Source organism: Gorilla gorilla, chromosome 10 (assembly GCF_029281585.2).
Source record: "Gorilla gorilla gorilla isolate KB3781 chromosome 10, NHGRI_mGorGor1-v2.1_pri, whole genome shotgun sequence".
NCBI classification, from domain to species: domain Eukaryota; kingdom Metazoa; phylum Chordata; class Mammalia; order Primates; family Hominidae; genus Gorilla; species Gorilla gorilla.
The window spans coordinates 146,602,227-146,613,894 of record NC_073234.2 but is presented as its reverse complement, the minus strand read 5'-3'; the positions used below and the strand labels follow the sequence as shown (position 1 = coordinate 146,613,894).

The window sequence follows — 11,668 nt, the reverse complement described above, 5'->3', positions numbered from 1 at the left end:
GGAAGGAATGAATGAGTATATCTGGGGGTGTGGCATGTGGCTGAACTCCGCCTCCTTTGAAGCAGCGGCCGTGTATTTGGCAGTAAATTACCCTGGGTAGACAAAGGCCTGTGCACGTCCCTCCAGGCCTCCTTCCCACGCTTCCTCCCCAGGCATGCTGCTTGCCCCCGGTTTGTGTTCATACCCCATCCCTGGGACACAGGCTACCGGGGCATCCCCAGAGCAAGAATGTGTGGGGCTCACAGCAGGTGCTGAGTGAATGTCTACTGAGTAGATCCCAGCCTGGGATTTTACTGATGCGTTAAGAGACTCACGGTGCTGTTCACATTCCACCAGCAACAGATTTTAAGGAGCACACTTTCTTTTCAGGACATGAAGAGTTTATTTCATAAAAATCACAACATATTTTCACAACTTAGTGTCATCATCTTTCTTCTACTATAAACTAAACATTTCATTCTTTCCAATTTCTTATTTTTGGCCAAATTATGTATAGATAATAAAAGTACTGCAGAAGCCAAAACATAGAGCCTATAAATAAAGTGCATGACTTTCATTCATTGGAAATAAAAGGTTTAGACAGGTTTTGTTCATTACTTATCTTGAAATATTAGCTATATAGATGAATACGGCAACAGTTAAAAACAAATAATTCCATCTAAACTAAAGATAGTTCCTTACTTGATTTGTTTCACTAGAAACTAAATAAGGAGAAATATCCAAGTGTAAATTGTAGGAATACAGTGTTCTCACTTCTAGGTGCTCACCGGCGTGATGAGGATCTGGCACTGTGGTCCACGTGACCTGGTTTCTGGGGTCACGGGAGCCTGGGGCAGTGGCTAAACATGGGACTTTAGTCCATACTAAACATGGGACTCTTCACTGAACAGCGGCCTTGGCCTGCAGCAGCCAGGTGTGCCCGCCAGAGCATGGTTGCAGGGGCCATACGCAGGGCCCGTGGCACTGTCACCATGTGGCAGGTGGCTGGTGCAGCCTGGGCCTCGCCTGACAGAAGAGCAAAGGTTCATCCCGGCAGACATGCTGCTCCCTACCTACCCTCCCCATGCAGGAGAGGCCTGCAGATGAGTGGTCCACTCCAGGCGACCAGGGGAAGAGTTACATTAAGAAGCCACCAGGTGGGCTGCAAAAGGGCCACAGGCTCCATAGAAAACTCACTCTGAAACAAGGCAGACATAGGGGTGCGGAGGGGCTGAATGAAATCATGGTCACAGTTTTAAAGGAAGAGTTTCCAGTATCAAAACCAGGTTTGAATGTCTTACCCACATTTCACAGACACCACGAGTGCTATCAGCACGGTATGAACCTCACAGCCCGTATCTCGGTGGTGTCTTAATTCACATCTATGATCCCAAACCTGTGTTCCACAGGATCATGCCCACGCACGGGTCCATAACGATTATCCCATCTCCTCTGGGGCTGAGTCTGAGTCCATAAATTTCCCTCAACACAGAAGACACGGCTGTCACCAGCCCTCCCTCTCCAGGTCAGTGGGGACTCAGCGCAGGTCAGTCTCATGGTGACCAGACGGAGCGCACTGTGCTACCTGCCGTGTGGTCTGCCCATTAGAAACTTCGTAGAGTGCCTGTGAGCCATGAGGAAGCCTCTGGGGAAAGCAGTGCCCTGGAAAATGCCCTCCACTTTCCACCTGGACACCAGGCACTGCGGGGACACGGCCAGCTCCTGTGGCCCAAGAACAACCAAGGAGGCTGGCACACGAGGGAGGAGGGCATCTTAAGACCGAATTGGGGTCCAAAGAGGCAAAACTCACAGCAGATGGCCGAGAAGCTCCCCCAAGCACAGGCACCATCAGGCAGCCTCAAGGCCCAGAACGGCTCTTCACATGAGCAGAGGGGACCCCCCAAGGACAGGGCAGAGGGGTCGCCCTCACCTGGAGAGTCAACGACTCCCGCCCACGGCTCGAGCTCGGCTTGGGCAGGGGCCCCAAACTGATGACACAGCACAGGTTGGCCCACGCCGGCACCACCTACAGAGACACACACCACGGCTAGCGCCGGCTGTAGGGAACTCACCACTCAGTGGATTCAGACACTGGGGACTCCTCATGCTCTTCCCCACACACCCCCAGCTGCCTGCGCCTGACTGAGGGTGCGTGGGGACCTGAACCACCTCTTTGGCCCTGAGTCCCCAAGCCCCACCAAGGCACAGAGGCTGAACATCCCCTCCTGGTGCTGCGGGACCGGCCCCGAGTGTCCTGGCCTCGCTGGGTCTGATGCTCAGTGACGAAGGCAGGCTCAAGGGCACCATCACAGTCAGGCCACTGTGTCCTGGGAATCCCCCGAGGAAGTCACTCAGCCCACGGGTGGACGCGAGGCAGGAGGGCCCACGCTGGCCTGGGCATCAGGCTGCTGGGCTCAGCAGTGTGCTCCGACAGCCAGAGTCACAGGGGAGGACAGCTGTCTCGGGGCCACAACACCCATGTCCAGACAGCAGCAAGGAGAGGGTCCATGGGCAAAGGTGGGGCATTTCATTCCGTTTGGGGGGGTGTGTTCTGAGGGCAGCCTGGCCTGGTTGGCAGCCTCCCGGCTCACACGGCTGACAGGTCGACGCGGTGGGCAGAGTGGCTGCTCTTGTCCCAAGGGCTGAGCTTGGTGGAGGCCGTGCCTGGCCGGGTCCCATTCATCTGCAAAGCATAAAGGGATGAGCAGTGAAGGGCCTGCTCCCGGGGGGAGAGCCATAAGCCCAGTGAGTACGGGGAGCATTGGGCCCATAGCTGCCTGAGGATTCTCCCTGCGGGAGGAAAGGTGCAGAGAGAGGGGAGCCCCCATGCTCCTGGGGGAGATGAGGATGTGCGCACTGTGGCGTCTCCAACCACACAGTTCTCCACGCTGACTCCCCTTAAGGGCACTGCAGGCGTGCTGTGCTCAGCGCTCACTCCCTCCTCTGCTCACCCATCTGCCCGGCACCCACGCTTTCACTCCCATGCATCTGTCCACACTGCGTTCATTCCATGGTGACTCATGGAGCGTGCCACACACCCGGCGCAGCTGTAGCTGTGGGGCTAGAGCAGCGCATGAGCCAGCCAGCTCCCATGGAGCAGGGCAGACGTGGTCCCTAAGCAAATGGAAAATCACACAGCTGCGGGCGGAGGCGGAGTCGAAAATGGGTGGGAGCGCCTTGACTGAGCACCGTGTGTGGGGAAGGACTTCCTGAGGATGGGACACCTGAGCAGGGCTCCAGCAGGGGGGAAGCAGCGGCGCAGTGAGAACCCTAACAGGGCCTGCTCCAGACTGCCTGGGGGCCTGCCTGGGCTCTGGAGGGCGGCGGGGATGGGCCACCTCACGGTCAGTTGATCTCTAAGTCCTTCCATCCCTAAGTGAACACAAGAAGCCCTGACTCTTCGGGGTCAAGGGGGAGGGCTGTGGTGACTTCATCAGGACACAGGGCACCGTGTGGGGGACACAAGCCCAGAGCACGTGCAGCCTGCAGGCATGAGAGGGGGACAAAGACTGCTGGGCACCCGAAGCCACCTCTGCTGCCTGCACACCCCATCCTGCTGACGACCGAGCCTGGGGAAGGAGGATGGGCTGGGGCCCTCGGTTTATGGAGGCTGCACTCACGAGGTCCGAGTGGAAGGGCTTCGCGTTGGAGATGCGGGCGGAGCTGCTCGTGAGCGACCAGACCTTGGTTTTGTGCTTGAAGGCGGCTCTCACCTTGAAAGCGGGGAAGGGATCGTGAGAGCAATTTCAGAGGCTGCAACAGCCGTAACCAGAGGAGTCTGTGCCGGTGCAACTCCGGAACCAGATGTGCGAGGGAGGTTGGGATTTAGAAATATCTGTTGGAGCTGGTGGCTCCACAGCTGAGCTGTGCATCGCTGCTCTGTGGGGCAACCCCAGGTTGTGTCACAGGCCAGGGAAGCTGGGTGTGGAGTGGCCTCTGCTGGGCTCCTCACACTCAGCAATGAATGTCCCAGGGTGAGTGTAAGAGAGAAGCAAATGAACAAATGCGTGGTGGGCGGGCGGGCTTCCATGGCTGCACTGCCTTCCTGCCACCCGGATCCACCTCAGGCCTGGCAAGGGGTCACTGGGCGTTGCGATCAAGGGGTCACTGGGCTTTGTGATCATGCAGCCCTTCTGCCCGGCCACCATCCTGCTCAGCGACTCTCTGCTCTGCCCTCCTTGCACCTGGCCTGTCCTTGCAAACGGACACCGCCACTGAGATGGACCGGGCAGGACGGCCCCTCTGCCCTGGGCCCATTCCCCATCCCAAGGCAGCTCCCACAACCTCAGCCTGGCAGGGGCTCAAAGCTGACTTGGGAAAAGTTCTCCCACAGGAACAGAAGTCCTTGGGGCAGCCCCTACCTCCCCCCAGCCAAGTACACGGCAGGTGCCAGGCCCAGAGCAGCACCAAGAGAATAAGCCTGCGCTGGCTGCTCCAGAGTCCAAGGAGGCCACATCACAAAAATCCTCTTCCCAGCTCCCGTGGACAGAAGTCCTCCTTCTCATAGCCAGGCCAGCTTCCCCAAGGCCCTTGAGGAGGACTGTGGGGAGCACACCTACATCTCACTCTCCCTAAGATGCAGTCGCCACTTCTCCAGGGAGAGAGGATGCTTGCACATCGCTTAGCAACTAGGCGGGGAGAGAAGAGCTGCTCAGCAGCAGGCCCCAGGGCACACAACTTGGCATCAGGAACGTGGCTGGCTCAGGATGTGAGTCCCAGACACCACCCTGACAGGGCAACACTGTTCCTGCTCCTGTGACCTTTCGGAAAGGAAAAGCCAGCTGCACCTGCACCTGCCAGCAAGCAGAGCGGACGTACCTCTGAATTCAGGAGACAATGAAAGAGGAATATGAACAGTCCCTGGGAAGAAAGGGAAGAAACACAGAGATTAGAGCCCTTTGCACGTAGTTAGGAACACTGGAGGTTCCTCCCATGCAGCCTGGGAGTGGCACTGGCACCGCACGCTGTGACACCAGGTCCCATGACCTGGGGCCCATGAGGACGGAGGGGCGTCCTGGGTCCCACCCTGTGATCCAACCTAGTATCAGGCAGCTGCTCGGACCGAGTTCAGAGACGGGGTGCTGCGTGGGCAAAGGTGCAGCGGCTGCTCGGACTGAGTTCAGAGAGGGGGTGCTGCGTGGGCAAAGGTGCAGCAGCAGGTGGGTTCCCAGGCAGGCTCAGCGTGGGGAAGGGCAGGCACTTCCGGAAGACGAGCCACTGGCCTGCAGACACAGACGCAACTTGAGTAGCCCAGGGAGGGCTGAGAGGGCCATGGATGGTGACGGGGACCCATGCCTGCCCTTCCTTGGGGGCCTGTGGGTCTGAGAGCCCTGACCCTGAGCATCCCAAGTCTTTGGTTCCCAGGTGACCCTCCCTGGCCCTTCACACAGAGGGCAGCACCTGGGGGGCCGCCCTGGCCACCTCTCTGCCTGACTCTCTTTCCAGAGCTGCCGCAGGCAGACTGTCTTACTGTCCACCATTTCCAGCTAGGACATGCCAACTACAGATGCTGGCCAGAAGCATAGGCAGCCCCGCCCTGAAGGGGTCAGGATCCTACAGTCACCACTTTCTGAGAGTCCTCAGGCTTCGGGGACGCCCCACATTACAGGCTCCTAAGGTGTGGCGGGGAGGGCAGGCCTCCCTCCTGCCCCTGCAGCCCTAGCTCCCTGCAAGCCTGCTCCTGACGGCTGGCGGCCCCGCCTCCCCGCCAGTCCCCACGGGCTCTCACCTGCAGGGAGTTGAGCGTGGCGAACATGTACTGGAAAACCACAGCACAACCGTTGACAGCAAGCACGCCAAAGACCCACGAGGTGCCCAGGATGGGCAGCAGCACGGCCACTGCCTTGGCCGTCAACCTGGAGAGAAACAGTGACAGTCACCCTGAGCGGCAGGAGGGCAGGTGCAGGCTGTGAGGACTGCCCTCGAGACGCCAGGCTTCCAGACGGGTGCAGGCACCGCCCTGCCGGGAGCAAGACCTGGGGTCCTCCCTGCAGGTAGCCCTGGTTGAGGCATTTACCTGGGAGGAGCCTCGGTGTTTCCACACCTCCATCCCCTTACAGCTGGTGGGTGGGAGAGAGCTCTGGAAAAGTTCAGGTAGTACCCAGGGCTCACCTAGGCCATAGGCAGAATCTGTCCAGGCCCAGGGCTTCCATTTGAGCTGTTTGCAAAGATGAGGAGGAGCCAGGCCAGAGGGGAGAGATTCGGGGGACTGAAGCAGCAGAGCGTCCCCCGCAGCGGCCAGAACCCAGGCCTCCTGTGAGATGCTTGGAAGGGGGCAATGAGGCCTGGGCCTGAAATGAGGCCGTGGCCAGGAAGATTTCTCCAGGCCTCGCTGGGCTGCAGCCCGCGTGTCCCCCGCTGATCACCCGAGCCCTCCTGTGACACTGACTGTGAGTTCTCAGAGGGCAGGGCCAAGTGGTCATCTTCATGGCCCTGCTCATGCTCAAAGGACGTGCTAAACAAGGGCTTGCTGACCTGCACTGTGAACTGACAGAGCCCCATCGCCGAACACACCAGCCCCATCGGCACGCGTTTTTATCTCCCTAGAGCCCCACGGGCCCTCTTGACACAGGAGAGGCAGGTTATATATTGACCCCATTGTATAATAAGGAAACTGAGGCCCCACAGCCCCTGGTAATGGCTAAGGTGATACAGGGTTTCATCAGGGGCAGAACCAGAGGGTATGCAGACGTCCCCACCTGGGCCAGTTAGCACCTGCTCTGACTGGGCACACCAGCTGCCTGCCTCAAAGCCATTCCTGATGTGCTGTGTCAATCATGGCCAACTAACTCAAGCCCTGTCCATCCTGACTTCTGAAACAGCTGGGCTTTCCACAGCAGGGACCTTCTGCCTTTGAGCTTTAGAGAAAAGTCTAGAGACTAGCGGAGCTCCTGCTGCCCAGGTCAGCCACTGTCACATGCCTCGGTTTACCCCTCATCACTTAGGCCAGTGACTGAGATTGTCTCCCTCATAGACTGTGGGTTCCTTAAAAGGCTGGAACTTGGTCTTTTTGTCTCTGTAACCCCAAAGTGCATCCCAGCACCAGGACTCAGAGGCTCTCAGGAAATAAACATTGAATGAATGAATGAATGAATGAATGATGAACAAATGGACGGCCATGCAGCAGTGCTGCACACGGATCTGGCATCTCCCCGGAGGAGGTGAGATGCGGCCATAATGAGCTTCCTTGTCAAGAGACCAAGAGCCTGGCACTGACAGCTCCGGGCAACGGGTGCCTGTAAAACCCAGAAGTGTTCCAGCACTTCAGCTCTCAGAGAAGCTGCAGCCAGCTTGTTCTCATAATGCTAATGCAATAAAAATAAAACACCTGTTTCTGGGAAACAACAATATCATGCATTATTCAGCTGCAATCTTTAGGTCCCGGGAAACCGTATCTGAAAGGATCAATCACTGAGAAATAAGTACCAAAATGTGCTACTTTTAAAGTGATGGTTTGACTTTTCTTAAAATGAACAATAGAAGAAGATCTTGGGGGAAGACGCTGAGCTGAAGCTCTGAGGACTCTCAACACGGCCAGAGCTGTCAGTGTCCCTGGTCAAAAGTGGAAGGAGAGGGGTCCCTGGATCTGAAGGAGGCTCTGGGCAGGGGGTGTGCTTTCCTCTCTGATCTATGACCCCCTTCTGCTCCCCCAAGGTTGCCCTGGCCTAGGGGGCTCAGGCCCTGAGTCTCCAGCCCCCACAGCCACCTGCTCATGGGTGCACTTCTGTGGGGGTCTCACCCTCACGCCCCCGCCCCCAGGGTCCCACTTGTAAAACCTGACCATTCTCTGCTTCTTTTTCAGGAGTCTGGAATCACAATCAATAAACAGAGACTTTTTTAAAAAGTGAAAGCCAGGCTTCTCCCCCTTCTCAGACCTCACTTATTCTATTCTCCACTTTTCTTGGGGTAGGGGGGTGGCGGGGAAGTGAAAACCAACCCTGTGGAGGGCCCCTGAGGAAGAATCTTATCTTGTTATTCACTGAGTACTGGGCTCCTTGGCACTAAGAAAATCACTAGAGTAAAACCAGAGGATGAAGAATAGGAAGGCGCTGGGGAAGCTTCCTCACAATGCAGTGACTGCCTCTTCCTGCCTGGCGCCTGCTCCCTGGCTGTGCTTCGTCAGCCCTGGGAGTCAAGTGTTACACAATCCACACTAAGAAGATTGTGAGGAAGCATCGCTGAGGGGTAGACCTGGCCGCCCAAAGGAGAGGAGCTGAAGGCACTGGGAAATGTGCTGGGTTGCACAATGGAGAGGGACCCAGAGCGGTCTGTTCCCAGAGACGCCTGCCTGCACCTCCCCAGGAGGGACACATCCCTGGGCTGCCAGGTGCAGACTCAGGTGGGAAGGATGGGCAATGCCTTCAGCTGTGCCCTGCAAAGACCTGGGCATGCTCTCCCGGGGCACGCTACCTCGAGCCTTCACAAGAGCTGCAGATACAGTGCCAGCCTGTCGCTTGGAGGACAGTGCCATGGAGAAGCAAAGGCAGTGGACAGAAGCTGCGTCCTGGGTGGGCACTGATGGGAGGATGGCGGGCAGTGGGGTAGAGATGGAAGGCGGTGCACAGGTGCGGGGCAGGTGCACAGGGGTTTTCTGGTGACAGTGGAAGTAGTGGTCTCCTGGGGCTCAGACAGGGGAGTGTGAGCTTTTGCTGGAGACAAACTGGCAACAGACTGGCTAACCCTGAACGCTGAGGTGAGGGCCTGGGGAGCTGAGGGCTGGGGTGAGGAAGGGACAGGTCCCTCCCCAGCCAGGCCATGAGAGGTCCAGGAGACCATCCTGGTCTCAGCAATGGAAGAGGAAAGGACGTGATCTCTGACCCCACGAGCATCTCTTCTCGCATGGGGCACAACCCTTGAAGGTTTCCAGGAGCTGAACAGCCCAAGGAGGCTGCAGCCTCTTGTCAGGTTAATTTATGGTGTTTGGAATTCATTACAGACTAATTCTCTCATAGATTCGCTGCTGACATATTTACCACTTTTGTTTTCACATCAGAACAGATACGCGGTGGCTGAAGTAACATTACAGAATGTCAGCTGCCTGGTACCCACGCCCTGCTTTTCACAAAGCCCCCGAATTCCCTGCGAGGGACGGCCTCCCCAGCTTTCAGCCCTGTGGTTTGGGGGTGCTAACTGAACAGTCACACGGTCATACGAGTGAATCCCCCTCTACAGGGTCTGGCTCAGGGAGGGCACAGGTCCAGCCTGAGTCCCCATTGTCCTCCAGGCGCAGGCCTCTGTCTCAGCAGGTGGGACGGGGACTCCCCCGTGGGCCGGAACCCCTGCCGCAGCCATTCTGCCACCAGGGGGCAGAGTCGACCTCGGCCTGAAGCCAACACTAAGGATGCGAAGGCGAGCTGGGCCCCCGTGCTGCAACTGCCAAAAAATTCCTGCAACGCCAGGACTTCTGAGCTCCGGACTTTACAGTCAGCTGCGTCAGTGAGTCCCCCTTCTGCTTAGGCCAGTGCATGCTGGGATTTCTGTCACCTGCAATCGGCTGGGCCCTAACAGATGCGGGTCAGGACACCCCCGATGGCAGTGAGTTGTGTGGCTGGAACCCCTCCCAGAGACCCCGCCCCATCTCCAGGTGGGGCAGCCCAGAGCACGCCAGGACACTGCTCTCCCTTGCACCTTCCCTGATGTGCCAGCTGAGGGGGAACCTGTTATCATCCCGTTCTGCACGTGAGGAAGGCGAGGGGCTGAGGGGCTATATAACTCGCTGAGCCCAGCAGATGGCCAGGGCAGACGCGGGACTGGGAGGGGCTTTCTGGCTCTAGAATCTTCCCCGTTGCCGCCCCCCAGCTGCTCATCACCCTGGGGTGAAGAAATCCCTAGGAGAACTCCGTAGACTCCGTTCTTCTACACATGGGAGCTCTGGGGCTGGGTAAAGGCCCTGTCCTGGGTCACGAGAGCCAAGCGAGGGCGTGAAACCAGAGCTGCCCTGAGATGGCAGGGACACGGAGCAAGTGGAGGACTTTGGTGCCGGCCACAGGAGGCAGGAGTGGCTATCTCTCCTGTGACCTCAAAGCAGTCCTCTGGGGGCAGGAGGGCCGTGGCACTGCTGGCAGCCTGAGGTCAACTTACTTGAAGGCACTGGGGTCTCCATGGATCTTGTAGTTGTCGGCGCTGATCTGTGAGATGACTCTGGTCACAGCGATGAGGATGCCAATGTTGACCTGCACAAGAAGCCACGGAGGAAGGTGAGGGGGGCCTGGGCTGCACCTGCAGGAGAGCTGCGTCCGCCTGGCCACTGCCCTCACCACAGGCTAACCCTGCCCAGCCAGGGCTCCTGGGACACAGGGGCGTCACTGGGACAAATCTCACCCTGTTCCGTGGGCTTTTACCAACACACACAACATGCAAGCTTGCCTCCGAGAGCTCCTGCACTGAGAAGACAGCAGAGACGAGTTCTAGTCCCAGGAACACATCCGGGCATGAGGGCATGAGCCTGGGCCAGACCTCATCTTAGCATTTGCTTCGTTAGTGTGACCCTGGGCAACTCACCCAGGTCCTCGGAGCCTCAGTGCCCCAGGTGATGAGAAGGATAGTGCCCACTGTGCAAACGACTGCTCAATGTGCCAGGCCCCGGCACAGCAGCTGGCTCTCATCTCCCGCCCCGGCCCAGGCCTGCGGCTGTGTGAGCCACAGAAGCTGCGGCAGAGGGGCATCATCTCCTGCCAGCACCCCTCCTTGCTGGGAAACTGCTGGAAGCCTCCTGTTGGGACCTATGGGGCTGGGCGGGGCACTGAGGGGCCCCTGGCAGAGGCTTCAGCACAACCTGCCCCTCACCTGGGCAGCTCCCTCAGTAGGAGGCTGGCGAGGCAGGCACAGCATGGGGAAGAGCCCCCTAGTGTCCTCTGGCCGCGAGGTTAGGGTGAGGGTTAGCCTTCTCCCTTGTGTCTGAAAAATTCTGAGGCCGTGTACAGAGTCAGCAAGGAGTCCAGTTCCAGGGTAAAGTCCTCTGTGTGAACTCTCAGGCTCGAACTTTCAGGCAATGAACAGGGCTCTACCTTGCCGGCCTCACAGGGCAGCTGCTGTCCCCACGCCAGCTTGGATGCGGCCAGAGCCTGGCAGTCTCTGAAGGGAGCTGCAGTCGGAGGGCAGCCACTGGGGCCCCGCACGGGATGGCCAGCCTCGCTCTTCCCCCGCACGGGATGGGCCAGCCTCGCTCTCCCCCCGCACGGGATGGGCCGGCCTCGCTCTCACCTCGCACGGGATGGGCCAGCCTCGCTGTTCCACACATCTGCACCCCTCGCCTAGGTGCCCGCGCCAGGCCTTTCTGAAGCACCTGCTGAGCCCGCCTCACCCTAGGGGCCTTGAAGCCACCTTCTGTGCCCAGGACTTTTCCACTGTGAGCCCTTCCCCTTCCTCCTCGCGCAGCTCCCAAGCCCATGAATCAGCAGGAGCCCTCCGCCCAGGGGTCTCTCAGCAGGAGACCGGCCCTGTCTGCACGGAGGCTTCAGACCCTCCTGGTGCTGTTCTTTGGGGGAGAATGGTGCGTGGTGGGGCCGCCCCCTCCTGCCTAGCCCCTTAGGACACTATTGTGGCAGTGAGCACCCCAACTGTTCCCTCCTCGGCTCCTGTCTTCAGTGACCACCTCAACACCTGGAAGCTCAGCTCACGCCCAGCTCAGCTGACAGTCTGATGCACCTTAGTTGCCCTTATTTTCCCATCTGTAAAGTGAGGCTAATAA

The 11,668-nt window shown here is 58.5% G+C and overlaps 1 protein-coding gene across 2 annotated transcripts in view; it reads right to left on the bottom strand.

The window, feature by feature from the left end:
• Positions 1-358: 358 nt before the first annotated feature.
• The window catches only part of ADGRD1 (adhesion G protein-coupled receptor D1), a 184,456-nt gene continuing 173,146 nt past the window's right edge, over positions 359-11,668 (bottom strand). For both annotated transcript variants that reach the window (XM_004054164.4, XM_004054165.4), the window contains 5 exons: positions 10,060-10,151; positions 5,708-5,834; positions 4,798-4,839; positions 3,600-3,692; positions 359-2,662 (listed from right to left, as the gene is read on the bottom strand). In XM_004054164.4, coding sequence (XP_004054212.2) covers positions 2,567-2,662; positions 3,600-3,692; positions 4,798-4,839; positions 5,708-5,834; positions 10,060-10,151 — 450 coding nt within the window. In that variant the 3' untranslated portion in view covers positions 359-2,566. The remainder of the gene's footprint in view (positions 2,663-3,599; positions 3,693-4,797; positions 4,840-5,707; positions 5,835-10,059; positions 10,152-11,668) is intronic.